The following is a 13,983-nucleotide window of genomic DNA, read 5'->3' on the forward strand; positions in this document are numbered from 1 at the left end:
TCTATGAACATCATCTTTTTCAAGGAATTTGAAGAGAGCATCGTCCTACTGGTAGCCATTCTCATTGGCGCATTGTGTGTGCGCGAAAGAGCCTGCAGTATCTAGAGCTGTTTTTTATGTTTTGTTTTTGTTTTGTCTTTTTTCCTTCCAGAATCGATGTCGAAGATGCAAGAAGACTACCTAGAAGAGCGTGGCGCTGATTTGTTGGGGAACCAACCAATCCGCTGCAAAGTTAGAAAAAATTATCTGGAGAAGATTTATAGCCACCTTCACAACTGGAAAATTTTAAGGTGGCTCTGAATCCACTCCAGAGAATTCTTTATACCTCTGCAAAGAGTTTTCTCTTTGCCTGCTAACCACCACTTTTCAGCTATAAAAAATGGAGGTCACGGAGTTTGTTTCTTAGTTATGAGCATTTGAAGACAAAATATAGGGCTATGTTTTAAAGGCTTTTTCGTTGCTATGGTAAACTATTACATCACATTAATGAGTGCACCTTGTTAAGAAATGATTGGTGTTTCATTTGGTACCACAACATTTGCTGCTATGTGAAACAGTTGGGCTAGATTCAATCCTTCCAAATAGTACAGTTGGTTAAAAGTGTTGGTTTGAGCCTCAAGGGGACGAAAGGCTACAGGCAGCCTATACTATGGCCTTTAATTTAAAACATTTTTGTTTCAAGGGTCAAACTGATGATATTTGGATATCTGGGTCATGTAACGCAACCGAATGTTTAACGTACGTTTAAAACAGAAACCTAATTTAAGGCTCTGTTGCATTTTGCGATTTTTCATGCAACTTCTCTTGAAACGCCATAGGGAGACAAGTTACAAGTTGGGCACTTTACAACTGCAAAAACAAGGTGAGACAAATAGCAGAACCCTTCTCAAGCGAATAACTTTGCAATGTGAGAATTCTTTTCGTAACAAAATTGAGAGACAAGTTGCTCGAAAAATTGCCGAGTGTAACAGCGCCTTTATGGGTCAAGTAAGGAAACCATCTAACTTTGGATAAGACAGCTCATTCTCCATTTGCTTCTCATATAACTTTATTAGAAATCAGAAATATGCTCAGTTTTACAAAATGTACAAAAATGTGTCTTCCAGACGTACATACAAAATAAGTTTGTGAAAGGTACAGATCTGTAGATTAATGACCATTTTCGGAAAAATGTCACAAAACAGCTTGGAAAACGAAATACTTGGGAAAACGATATTAAAATAAGAGGCATTAAGCACCCTGGACACGAAACAGTGATAAAGTCGGGGATTAGAGGTAATAACTATGCATATCTACAGTTTGTAGGTATGGACACCGATTTCAAAAGGGTTTCCTTTCAAAGGTGCTTCCTTTTCGATAGCTTCGGTGTCGATACTATCCAAAAAAAGACGACATAACTCTGGTTTCAAAAGGTTTGCATGTGTTTCTCAATTACTCCGTCCATGAAAACAGTGATTTCTTTCCGTCCTGGTGTAAACAGATTATCAAACAGTATTAAGGTGAGCCCCAAACAAAGTCTGGAAAAGTTAAGTAGTCAAAATGATGTATGCTACAACAATAAAGGATTTGTTTGGGATGCCAATATGGCCGTCATTTCATTTTTTGCTTTTCTTTTTTCGTGTTTGGGGGGATAACCCTTTAAAAGTACTTGTTATAGATTGCAAAAGTACGTTCTTTCTTCAACTAACCCTTTAAGTGGCCCCGGAATTAGAGAACTTACGAACGTGTACCCCTACTTTACATTTCAAGCAGTAATGTGCACATTTGTCTGATATATTATTGACTGAATTCTTTTTATCATGACAGCAATATGTTTTACTTGTCATGCTTTAAGCAAAAGGTATTTCAGATCGTGATAAATGCATACCTCTGCCAAACGAGCGCTTCGCACTCGTGCTTTTCATTTGTAGCGTATCACACAAATCACAGTCCCAAGAATAATAAAGACAGTGATACCCGCCATCGCCACGAACGCTCCCAATCCAGCTGAGAGCGTTGTCGGCTTGGAGCTGTCCAAGATGAAGTTGTGGTCTGGAATGTGGAAAATAAGGAAAAACTCAATTACACGTCACAGTTTCCTGTGCTATAAAGCTCTGCCGGGTAACAGTGAAAGTCCCACATTGAACCGTTTACGCCCCTCGCTCCAGCAATCAGTGCTTCGTTCAACGGGTATTTAAAGCCATAGCTATACAGGTCAAATAAAAAAGTCGAAAGCCACCCCTAAAATCGGCAGTGATCGGAGGTGCTACTCGTGTGACCTGTGGCTCCAAAAGCCGTTCACTAACGGAGCATGATAAGCCAAAAAGACTCGTTAACTTCACCAAAACCTACCAACGCAAGTTTTGTTGTCTGTTTGCAAGAAGAAGCCTTTTAAGCAGAAACAGTTGTAACTTCCTTCGGTGTTGTTACAAAGTTGAGAACAGCCATGACCAGGCTCTGTGCACTCGTCAATATCTGCGTCCAAAAAGAGAAGACCAATAATTAATTAGTGGGTGACAAAAGCCAGTCAATCAGTCAGCCAGTGGTTAAGCCTGTCGTTTAACCAGACAGTCATTTATCCAAAAGGTCTAGATAGCAGCAACAATATAGATAGTCTTATAAACATAACAACTTTCTTTATTTTCCAGACACACACCTACAACTACAGCTTGGCCAAATACTTAAGTAATCTACTCCAACCTCATATTCCATCCACATTCATTGCTTCAGATTCCTTCACTTTTGTGAAGGAAATCAATGAGCTATCTTTGCATGGGATGTTCATGGTGTCCTGCGATGTTGAAAGCCTCTTCACCAACATCCCTCTAGATGATTGTATTAACCTTGCCGTCAAGTATATAACTGAGGGTAACCCAGGTTTGAAACTTAGTAAACAACAGCTTAAAAGGTTGTTTGAGTTTGCTACCAAGGAAACTCACTTCCTGTTCAAGGGTAACTTCTATGACCAGGTGGATGGTGTAGCCATGGGGTCCCCCCTTGCCCCTGTTCTCGCCAATCTCTTTATGGGTCACCATGAGAATATATGGTTGGATCAATACGGGGATTCAGAGGTCTTATTCTATCGTCGCTACGTAGACGATACATTTTGCCTTTTCCGCTCTGAACGGGATGCAACCCTTTTCTTCAATTACATCAACAATCAACACCCCAATATACGCTTTACAATGGAACGGGAAGCTGACCATGTTCTACCTTTCTTAGATGTTCTAATCAATAACACTGACCCGCACCAAAGTGTAACCACCGTTTACCGGAAAAAAACTTTCACAGGTTTGCTCACCAGTTATCTGAGTTTTTGCCCCTTTACCTACAAACTGGGGTTAATCAAAACCTTGATTGATAGAACTTTTAAGATAAACAACACTTGGATGGGGTTCCATACTGATCTTCAAAAATTGTCTGTCATTCTGCGGAGGAATCTCTTCCCTGAAAACCTTATCAACAAATATATTTCTAAATATATTCAGACAGCAGTCAAGGGAGGGAAAACACAGTCTCATTCAGGAATCGAGCCCCAGGAAACACCTAAGTTTTTCTTTAAAATCCCTTACGTTGGGCACTTCTCAGTCACGGCACAGAGGTGTATACGCAAACTTGCTAATCGGTTATGTAAACCTATTGATATAAGGTTAGTCTTCACTACTTTCAAAGTCAGGAGTCTTTTTAATGTGAAAGATGCTGTCCCTGTAGGGCTTCGCACGCGTGTGGTGTATAAATTTTCGTCTGCAAGTTGTAATGCTTGTTATGTTGGTGAAACCAGCCGACACTTCTCCACACGAGTGCGCGAGCACTTACTTTCAGACAGATCTTCGAACGTTTTTAAACATCTGCAGAGTTCAGAGGTTTGTAAGGCATCCTCTACACAGGATTGCTTCGAGATCCTGGACTCTGCAGCCACTAAGTACCAAGTGAAGCTTAAGGAATCCATGTATATAAAATGGGAGAAGCCCGATCTCAACCAGCAGGTGAAACACATTAACCTGACTCTCTCCCTGTAAGGAACTAAGCGTCACTCATTTAAATTTTTGTTTTGTTCTGTTTTGATTTAATACGCAATATTGACAACACAATGTAACGAAGTTTGTAAGATCGCGCGCGCTTTAAATTCAACGGCGATTTCAAAATATGTAACACTGAAGATGACGGATGTACCGTCGAAACATGTCTGGAAAATAAAGAAAGTTGTTATGTTTATACGACAGTCATTTATCCAGTCACAGGATATCAGCAAGCCAGTCATCCATTAAGTTAATTCAACAAAAGAAAATCTCCTCCCTCAGTGTCACTCAGTCAGTCATTCAGCCAGTTAGGCTGTCAGCCAGTCATTCTGTTAATCAAGTATCCTTCGCTTTACTTAACTCCCACAAAAAGGATACAGTAGTGTACTGTAGCCTAGTACGTTCTGTCTTGAAATATGCATCCCCTGTTTGAGCTGGTTTGCCCAATTACCTAAGTGATCTAATTGAATCTGTTCGAAGGGAAGCTCTGCGCATTATTCTGCCAAACCTAAGTTATGATTAAGCGCTTGTTCGTTATGACCTACAGACACTGTTAGAGCGCCGAGGTCAAGCTTGCGAACGCTTTGTTCAGGCATTATCGGCATCATCGTCTCCCTGCAATGCTCGGCTGCTCCCCGAACGAACAAGCGTCAGCCATGGATACGGTCTCCGCTCGGGTACAGCTAGGTAGTGCGTCAACAACAACAGACTTCTGTGCATTGATAGGTTTATTACTTTCAAGTACGGGTAACCGATATTTTTGTCCTTGTAAGTTTTGCAATCTCGTGCTATTATGCATTTTCTAGTTACTGAACCCCTCTTGTAATTTAGCAAATGCTACCAAAGAGTGAATAAACATATTATTATTATTATTATTGTTATTATTATTATTATTATTATTATTATTATTATTATTATTATTATTATTATTATTATTATCAAAAAGTCACTTCCTATTTTTACTGATTTTGAAAGTGTGTTTGCTTAACACCTCAGTGACTGACAAAATTTTCAAGCTCAGTGAGCTTTGATTTTTATCCAAAGGCTTTTTACTTTGGATTTCACGGTCCGCCGTTACTCACGTTCAAAACTGACCGATTGGACCTAAGAGAGTTGGATCAAGGGAATGAAGCATCATTTACTCACAAGTTTAAAATTTAATCCCGTAAATGCAGCTTATTATATATGCAAAACACGAGTTTAAAAGTCTGAAAGCCCCGAAACTCCCGTGCTGCATATTAATTAGGCCGTCTTTGACGTCATGATTTTCTTCTTGATCCAGCTCTCTCAAGTAATGGCGGACATTAAATGGGAAAATTCCAGTTAAAATAAACCGGTGTCTTTTCAAAAACAAGACTTAAAAACTTGGGTCACTTAGTGTTTAGTTAACACAGTTTTGAAATCCAAGGAAAAAGAAAACTTGACTTGTTTTGGTCAAAGTAGCACTTTAAACATTCTAATTAAATTACCCGTGCAAGTTGTGAGATCCGCCATTAGCCTGTATCCCGATTGACAGCTGCATCCAAAACTGCCTGCAGTGTTGTGGCAAATGTGATCACACATGTGGCTTCCCAAAATGCACTCATCGACATCTAAAAGGAAAGTAAGAAGAAGAACAAAACTAAGTAAATAAAAGACGAATGTTATGTCATGAAATGGTAAGAATTAACAATATTTAGCCATGTGCGAATCGCCGGACACGAGAATGACACAAGATCGTTGTTTTCCCTCCATCCCGTCTCAAGCATCGCGCTCGTTCATGCTCGATTTTGGCATTTTGCGCTGTGTAAAAAAGCCTCTTTAAATGGAATAGCACTTGTTTCTTTATGTCAAACTGACTTTTCCTTTCGCTTCATCTTAAACGACGTAGCATTCGCTTTAACACTCGATCGGATTCCAGGCGGGAATCGAGCCTAGAGTTGCAGAATTACGTCTTGCTAATGTCAACTTCCACTAGGCTAAGGAGACAGGATGGGTTAGGGGGAAGGGGGGGAGAGACAGTTTATTATTTGTAAGTATTGCCACTAAGGAGGTCCTCACAACAACTCAAAATAACTGTTCAAATTATTTTTCTTTGTTTGTGTTCAGACCTCGATACTGTGGATCAGTGGTTAACTCTGTGGTAAATTTTGTTCAATGGCAAGCTTTTCAGTATGCCCTCATTCCATACGAAAGGGTATATTCGATCATGTAATCGTCGAGAGGTGTCCCTCGTCATCATTACTGCTAACCCTTAATACGTTGGCTACTCATTGTGAGTACAGACAAATGATGGGAAATAATTTACCTTCCCGGAATGACATTCACACCTAAAGCTGCCATGCGTGTTGACACACACCTGCTGACAATCATCACTGCGGTTTTTGCACTCATCAAAATCTGACAGAAATGAAAATTTCGAGAGAGAATACCTATTGTTGATTAGAATTAAACTTTTATATTTTCTACAAAAGAGAATAAAGAGACACATCAGGAAACTAGGGAATATGGCCAAGATTTAAGAGAAGTTCGTTATTGTAGAAGCCCATTGAAGCGTAGGTACTACTAATCCAACCTCTGACCCATGAAGCTATTCACCTGTAACTTTGAGGAGCGCTGCGGCTGTGGCAGATCCCACGGGATTTGACGCCACGCAGCGGTACATCCCTTCATCAGTGAAAGTAACGCGACGTATAACGAGGGATCCACTTGGTAGCATCCTGAACCGCTCCTCAGAGGGGATAAGCAGCAACCTCGTTCCCAGGGCTTTTCTCCGCCGAGGAGAAGGCCACCTTCTCCTCGGCGGAGAAACTCTCTGGGAACGAGGTTGGATGGGCGGGTCTCCATTCAGTCCAGATGCCCACGCGATGTGAGGAGCCGGGTGACCACGTGCTTTGCAATAAAATACTCCAGATTCTCCCTGCGTTTTGGTGAGGTCTTTCGGCGCTTGCGTTATTGTAGTAGGGACTGTTTGATTAAAAATGACAAAGAAAGGAAAAGGTATAATCTTCTAACAAGTCTATAGTCAGCTATCTTATCTTATCCCACCCTGGTCAGAGTTTTTCTCTGTCCTTGTGTGGGCCCATTTCCATTAGTAGGGCTAACGCTCACATGGTTTGTACGAGGTAGAAACCTAGCACTTCACATTACACTCTAATCAGTTACGTCTGTCTTAAAAATACACGATTGTTTTTTTCAGGTCCATTTGAGTTTTTTCTAATTAGAAAAAAGTCTTCCCTGGTATGATATTTCTAAAATGAGTTGGAAAGAGTGCTTTGCCTGAACATTTAACTATGACTTTGAGGTAGTCGTAAAATGAAATGAGAAAGGTGGTTAGACTAGAATATAATCGCAACTGAAAAAGTAAAATAAACTTGTGATATTAGTGCATTCAACATTTCCATTTGACCAGGATATGTCTGTTTCAGTCAGACCTCTGTTACACTTACTCTCCAGTCCCGCTATCACAGGGTGATATTTATCTTTTTTGGAGCCCATCTCTGTTATAACTGAGGAAATTGAAAAACGACATTTATGGACTTAAATGGAAGGATAAATTGACAGACGAGGAGTTTTGATGACATTCTTTTTGGATGCTATTGGGGGAAAGAGGAGCAAATTCTGAAATGACACCGAGGCTTCCATACTTTTGACACGTGAGAATAATGTGACAAAAAAACCTAAGCCAAGACCATGACATTAAACGTCTTCTTGCATGTAATGGTCTTATTAGTGGACTAACACTCCTGGTCCTTGTCTGATTGAGGTGAAAGTGCATCCTGATCGTGAGCGAGAAAGTCCTGCATGTCGTGCTCTTGTAGTGGAGCGCATTTCAATTAATGTTCACTAATTATTGATTGATTGATTGATTGATTGATTGATTGATTGAGCAAATAATTTGACGGTATTCAGGAGATTTGATTTCTTTTAGGGTGTTCATTAAAAAGGATGAGTAGGATCATGAATATGACCAACTTCGAAAGAAACTCTCTTGAGCATTTATCTACATTGGGAAAACAAAATTTACAGCGAATAAGATCTATTCGACGTTAAGCAGACAGTGCACGAGTAGGGACAAGCACGACAAAAACTTGCACCAATCAGCTGCCGTTACGGTAACGTAACAAGTTGCAAAAACATTATTAAAGGCAACCTCCACTCTTTTTACAAATGTCACCTAAAATGTTCCAATTGTACTTTTAGAAGATCTGTTACGAACATAAAATGCCTTACCTGGTGAAATAATTTCTGTATCGTATTCCAAAAGATCGGCCTCAACACTTCCCGGTGGCGCCATTTTGAATGTCGCGCGCTGCAAGTTGGGTACTGATGACGTTTCGTGGTCACTGTCCGGTTCGCGGGAACTTTGGGTCAAAATCTGTTTCGTTGTGGAGAGCAAGCCAGAAAAAAATTCCACATCAGCCGGCATAACAGGGCATCGATTACAAAGGCCGAAAGGCGATCGTGAGTGCCCAAATTTGCAAGAAAAGAACTGCTTTCTTCTTCCTCTTCTTCGCTTAATGAGTAGTATTCTTGTTCCAACTGATCCCTGAAGGAAGAATCTGCATCTTATCCATTAAAGTGAATCTCGTCACGAAAATATACACGATATAAACAAAGCAACAAAACTTGAAGCGAGGCAACCACGAAACGTCATCAGTTCCACATTACGCGACATTTAAGATGGCGGCACCGGGAAGCGTTGAGGCCGATCTTTGGAAGACGATAAAAATATATATATTACTAGGTAATGCATTTTTTTGTTACAGATCTTCTAATAAGTAAACATGGGACATTTTAGGGGACATTTGATAAAACAGGGAAGGTTTTCTTTAATGAGGTTTTAAGGAGCAATACAAAACTTAAATAAGTTTAAATGAATGAAATGTTTAAAGGAATAAATGAGTTTTTTAACGAGGTTAATAACATTATTAAGGAGAAGTCTTAACCCGTTGACTCCTAGGAGTCGGACTTGATAGATTTTATCCTGCTTAACGCCAGACGATTTTACTGGGTTAAATGAGGAAAATAATTGTTCTTTCGTGCGGTACGATTTTTAAAATTCATTTCTTCGCCGTATTTTGTAAAACAACAAAGGCAAATAACCGAATTTGCGATTTGCCGCATATCGTCAAGATTTCCTTACGATAGCTGGAGGTGTGATTTTTATCGACTATATAATCCACTATATAATCCATTCCTGAGAAGGCTTGAAAGTCTACCATTTGCATATGGAATTACAAAGTAAGAAGTTTCGCTTCCGTGTTGGCCCGGCCGGACTTCGAACCTGCCACCTCCGGCATTCAAGTCCATGGCACTTAACCAAGGATTACTAATAGTCATTACTTACCTAAACAATGGTGTTTATCAGATGACAGTTGATACTCTTCGTCGCATGACACTCGTAGCTTCCAAAAGTGTTGACACGAGTTGGAACAGCTGTGTATTTCCAGTAAGCACTCGTTAAGGTCTGAAATAAATAAGGTATAAGCATGCATATTTATTTAATTTTCAGGTTTGAGGGGTAATCCTAATTGATGACCGACACCCAGATATAGCCAGGAGCCATAATCAGGGATTCCATTCCTGATTATGGTTCCTGGTATAGCTCAGTACTTGAAGCCCGCTTTATCAACAGAAGCTAAACGGGCTCTGGACCTTTCGGTTCAAGGATCACTATGACGTCATGACCTTCCTATTAAGATAATTTATCTGGGAATTGAAATCTATATTACGAAATAGGCCATAGTATACAAAAGCCGCCGTACTGCGATGCAAATTGCGCTCTTGGAAATCTAAAACAATGCAATTTGGCCTAGATGTCCCAGTGGGCAGTTTGCGTTTCAGTATGGCCGTTTTGGCACCATGTGATCACCAAGCAGCAAAAGCCCTATTCATCATTTATGTTTCAATAAAACAGTATGGTATCGAAAAACGCCAGATAGCTTGTAGCTAAATAAAAATATCTATCTATATATTTACCATCACAATGTTTCCGGTCTTTGTTAAGCATAAATCCACTCCGGCAATTGCAAATATAGCTGCCATGCTTATTAACACAGTGTTGCTCACATCCATGCGTGCTCTCATTCCATTCGTCGACATCTAAATGGAAATTGGAACCAACCAGTCACTTCCAATGATAGAATATACAACGAAGTCTTGTTGATAAAATACCGCAAACGAACAGAAAATGGTGATGATGACAATGTCTTCATCTTCAATATAAATAAAATTCAATATGGCAAAAATATTAATCTTCAAATCCCTTCCCTCATCAAGTTTTGGTTGGACAGCCCCAAAAGAGAAGCAGCGTTTTGGAGCCTCTGATCGACACCGGGAAGGAAAGGAACATGGGGAAAGGGGGAAAGTGTAGTTTACGTTTGATTGCACGAAAATGGTTGCAGAATTTTTGCTCTAATAATTTAGCAGAACACTGCAATTTCCATTTTAGGGTATTGAACTAATTCAGCATTTACATTAACTCGTTTATTGAAATCCATCCGAAAAGCTATTATAATAACAAGCAGGTCTCTTCTTAACAATGCCTACTTCATTTTTTGGACGGACTCTCTGACACCCTCTAATACCATTAATTCCCTCAACACCCTGTGAAGAAAGCGACTGAATCTGTGTTCAGTGAGTGGCGAAGAAATCCCTTGAAGGCGCGCGGGATAACCCAACGGGGGGGTGAACCCAGGGATGTAGCCACTATGAGGCAAACCGAGGCACTTGCTTCAGTCATTTTTTCGTGAATTTTTAAAATAAAGCGTGATTCCAGTGTCGTCTTTAAAATGAAACTCATCATAAACACTTAAAATATCTACGAAGAGAATTTTTTTCTGGCTACGGCCCTAGAACAGGAGAGGAATGAAACAGCTGGCCATGAAAGCTGCTTAACAACTGAAAAGAAAATCGGTCCCTTTGAAGCAGGAGATAAGAGGTCTTGGAGAGGGCTCTGGGATAATAAATATAAACCTCATAAATTATAAATTAAGCCGGGGTATCACACTTTCACAGTGTCGGCCATTTGATGCGAGGTTGTAACCATGGTGACACATACAGCGGTGACCACCATCCGGGAGATTGACGCAATAATGTTGGCAGCCATATTTTCTAGCTGGGCATTCGTCATTGTACCCTTTATATATCTGACTGATTTTTGAAGAAGGTGGCTGCTTAAATTTTCGGTTGAATGCGGGCGAAGCCCGTATTCAACCTCTTGGCGCGGTCTTTGAACCAGGGGGGGCTGCGTCAACACATGCCTGTGCAAACTCTAGAGTGTCTAAGCTATGATTTAAATGCTAGTTTGCACCTATAAGAGCACGGCAAAGTTAGTTTAGGGGGGGTTGATTATACCCTGAGTTAGAGTTTGTGCCTTGGTTTAAATCAAATAACTTGTCAGTATTTCTGTGACACTACTTGGCAGAAATTGATCGCCTATGACTTAGGAATGACCAAGAAGCTAATTCTCTTATATAGGACTTGATCAAAATGTAAGTCAGGAAGTCAGGAAATGTCTTACCTTGACCTCTCAGGTGCCACAGGGATCCCCATGCAAGGACCAGTAAAATAATAATTAGACACGTGTAAACTCGAGAAGTTGCATTGTCCAGGATGGGGTAAGGTTTGATCCTAGCTGCAATCATAGCTGTCAGTAGAGAGAACTTTGTTGTGCATCTGAAGGTGCTAAGTTACAGCATCAATGGGTAGCTTTTTGTAAATCCAGTCAGAAATTAGCATGGAATGAAAAGGAATTCAATGCTATGGCCAATGGGAGGCTCAGCCTGAATGGAATTTGCTTGAGCAAGATTGTTTAGTCTGCATCTGCTCCATTGTGCTTTGATATCTGACTGATTTTTGAAGAAGGTGGCTGCTTAAATTTTCGGTTGAATGCGGGCGAAGCCCGTATTCAACCTCTTGGCGCGGTCTTTGAACCAGGGGGGGCTCCGTCAACACATGCCTGTGCAAACTCTAGAGTGTCTAAGCTATGATTTAAATGCTAGTTTGCACCTATAAGAGCACGGCAAAGTTAGTTTAGGGGGGGTTGATTATACCCTGAGTTAGAGTTTGTGCCTTGGTTTAAATCAAATAACTTGTCAGTATTTCTGTGACACTACTTGGCAGAAATTGATCGCCTATGACTTAGGAATGACCAAGAAGCTAATTCTCTTATATAGGACTTGATCAAAATGTAAGTCAGGAAGTCAGGAAATGTCTTACCTTGACCTCTCAGGTGCCACAGGGATCCCCATGCAAGGACCAGTAAAATAATAATTAGACACGTGTAAACTCGAGAAGTTGCATTGTCCAGGATGGGGTAAGGTTTGATCCTAGCTGCAATCATAGCTGTCAGTAGAGAGAACTTTGTTGTGCATCTGAAGGTGCTAAGTTACAGCATCAATGGGTAGCTTTTTGTAAATCCAGTCAGAAATTAGCATGGAATGAAAAGGAATTCAATGCTATGGCCAATGGGAGGCTCAGCCTGAATGGAATTTGCTTGAGCAAGATTGTTTAGTCTGCATCTGCTCCATTGTGCTTTGATATCTGACTGATTTTTGAAGAAGGTGGCTGCTTAAATTTTCGGTTGAATGCGGGCGAAGCCCGTATTCAACCTCTTGGCGCGGTCTTTGAACCAGGGGGGGCTCCGTCAACACATGCCTGTGCAAACTCTAGAGTGTCTAAGCTATGATTTAAATGCTAGTTTGCACCTATAAGAGCACGGCAAAGTTAGTTTAGGGGGGGTTGATTATACCCTGAGTTAGAGTTTGTGCCTTGGTTTAAATCAAATAACTTGTCAGTATTTCTGTGACACTACTTGGCAGAAATTGATCGCCTATGACTTAGGAATGACCAAGAAGCTAATTCTCTTATATAGGACTTGATCAAAATTTAAGTCAGGAAGTCAGGAAATGTCTTACCTTGACCTCTCAGGTGCCACAGGGATCCCCATGCAAGGACCAGTAAAATAATAATTAGACACGTGTAAACTCGAGAAGTTGCATTGTCCAGGATGGGGTAAGGTTTGATCCTAGCTGCAATCATAGCTGTCAGTAGAGAGAACTTTGTTGTGCATCTGAAGGTGCTAAGTTACAGCATCAATGGGTAGCTTTTTGTAAATCCAGTCAGAAATTAGCATGGAATGAAAAGGAATTCAATGCTATGGCCAATGGGAGGCTCAGCCTGAATGGCCGATTTTGCTGTGACATGAATACAACTGAGTTCTTGAAAATGGTTACCGTCACTTGCTACTACCTGTCCACACGTTTGACAAAACATGTTCTGCCTGTGAATCAAAATTCAACGTTTTGACACTCAAACGTCAAAGTTTACCCGCCCACTTGGGAACGTTTTGGCGCCATTTACGCAAATGATCGTAGCTGATTTATTTGCCGTTTGGCAAGACATGGCGTTCACATTTAATAAACTAGGTAGGAATTTCAAGCAAGGTGTTCAAAACTGCAAAGGACAAAATGCCCGTAAGTGTTGCTGACTTTGCTTTCTGTGAAGTGTTTGCGGAGTGGCGCCAAAACGTTCCAAAGTGGGCGAGTAAACTTTGAAGTTTGATTGTGAAAACTTTGAATTTTGACTGACCGGCAGAACATGTTTTTTCAAGCGCGTTTACAGGTAGTTGCAAGCGACTGTTCAAAGTGTTTTTAGGGTTTCTCCTTTTTGCTTCTTTTACATTTTTTCCTGTTATATTTGTCGTTATTTTTCTTTTTCTCCACCGTCTTTTTTCATGACTCGTGTTGTGCAGGTTATGCATGTTGAAAAAAGGAACAAATGTATACTTGACAGAAAGGCTTAATTTGTGGAGCCAAGGAAGGGTTTTGTAGGTGTAAGGACTTTAACACATGTTAGCACCATTTAAGCCGCCATTAGCAGTTTTTATTAACCATCAATTAAAATCTTTTAGTCTTCTTCAGGGAGAGTTTGGCTGTTGGAATAGAACTGGCATTGTTCATCGTTGTAGTTCCAGAGCAGCTCCGTGGTCTGGGCAATATCG

At 40.5% G+C, this 13,983-nt stretch overlaps 2 protein-coding genes across 2 annotated transcripts in view; one reads left to right on the forward strand and one right to left on the reverse strand.

The window, feature by feature from the left end:
- The window catches only part of LOC138033509 (tetratricopeptide repeat protein 28-like), a 52,602-nt gene that overhangs the window by 15,765 nt on the left and 22,854 nt on the right, over positions 1-13,983 (forward strand). Inside the window, exon 5 of the mRNA XM_068881262.1 lies at positions 152-1,499. Coding sequence (XP_068737363.1) covers position 152 — 1 coding nt within the window. The 3' untranslated portion in view covers positions 153-1,499. The remainder of the gene's footprint in view (positions 1-151; positions 1,500-13,983) is intronic.
- On the reverse strand, positions 1,901-9,990 carry LOC138033512 (matrilin-3-like). The gene is made up of 4 exons (XM_068881268.1): positions 9,960-9,990; positions 5,468-5,590; positions 2,332-2,454; positions 1,901-2,031 (listed from the first exon to the last, which is right to left on the reverse strand). Exons 1-4 carry the CDS (start codon positions 9,988-9,990, stop codon positions 1,901-1,903), a joined length of 408 nt encoding a protein of 135 aa, XP_068737369.1.

Source organism: Montipora capricornis, chromosome 14 (genome assembly GCF_036669925.1).
Source record: "Montipora capricornis isolate CH-2021 chromosome 14, ASM3666992v2, whole genome shotgun sequence".
Taxonomy (NCBI): Eukaryota; Metazoa; Cnidaria; class Anthozoa; order Scleractinia; family Acroporidae; genus Montipora; species Montipora capricornis.

Excerpts from the sequence above, each read along its gene's own strand:
- LOC138033512 (XM_068881268.1), bottom strand. The coding sequence starts at position 9,990 with ATGCTTAACAAAGACCGGAAACATTGTGATG. Across the intron at positions 5,591-9,959 it reads AGACCGGAAACATTGTGATG|ATGTCGATGAGTGCATTTTG; the intron begins GTAAATATATAG and ends CTTTCCTTTTAG. Across the intron at positions 2,032-2,331 it reads AGACAACAAAACTTGCGTTG|ACCACAACTTCATCTTGGAC; the intron begins GTAGGTTTTGGT and ends TCCACATTCCAG.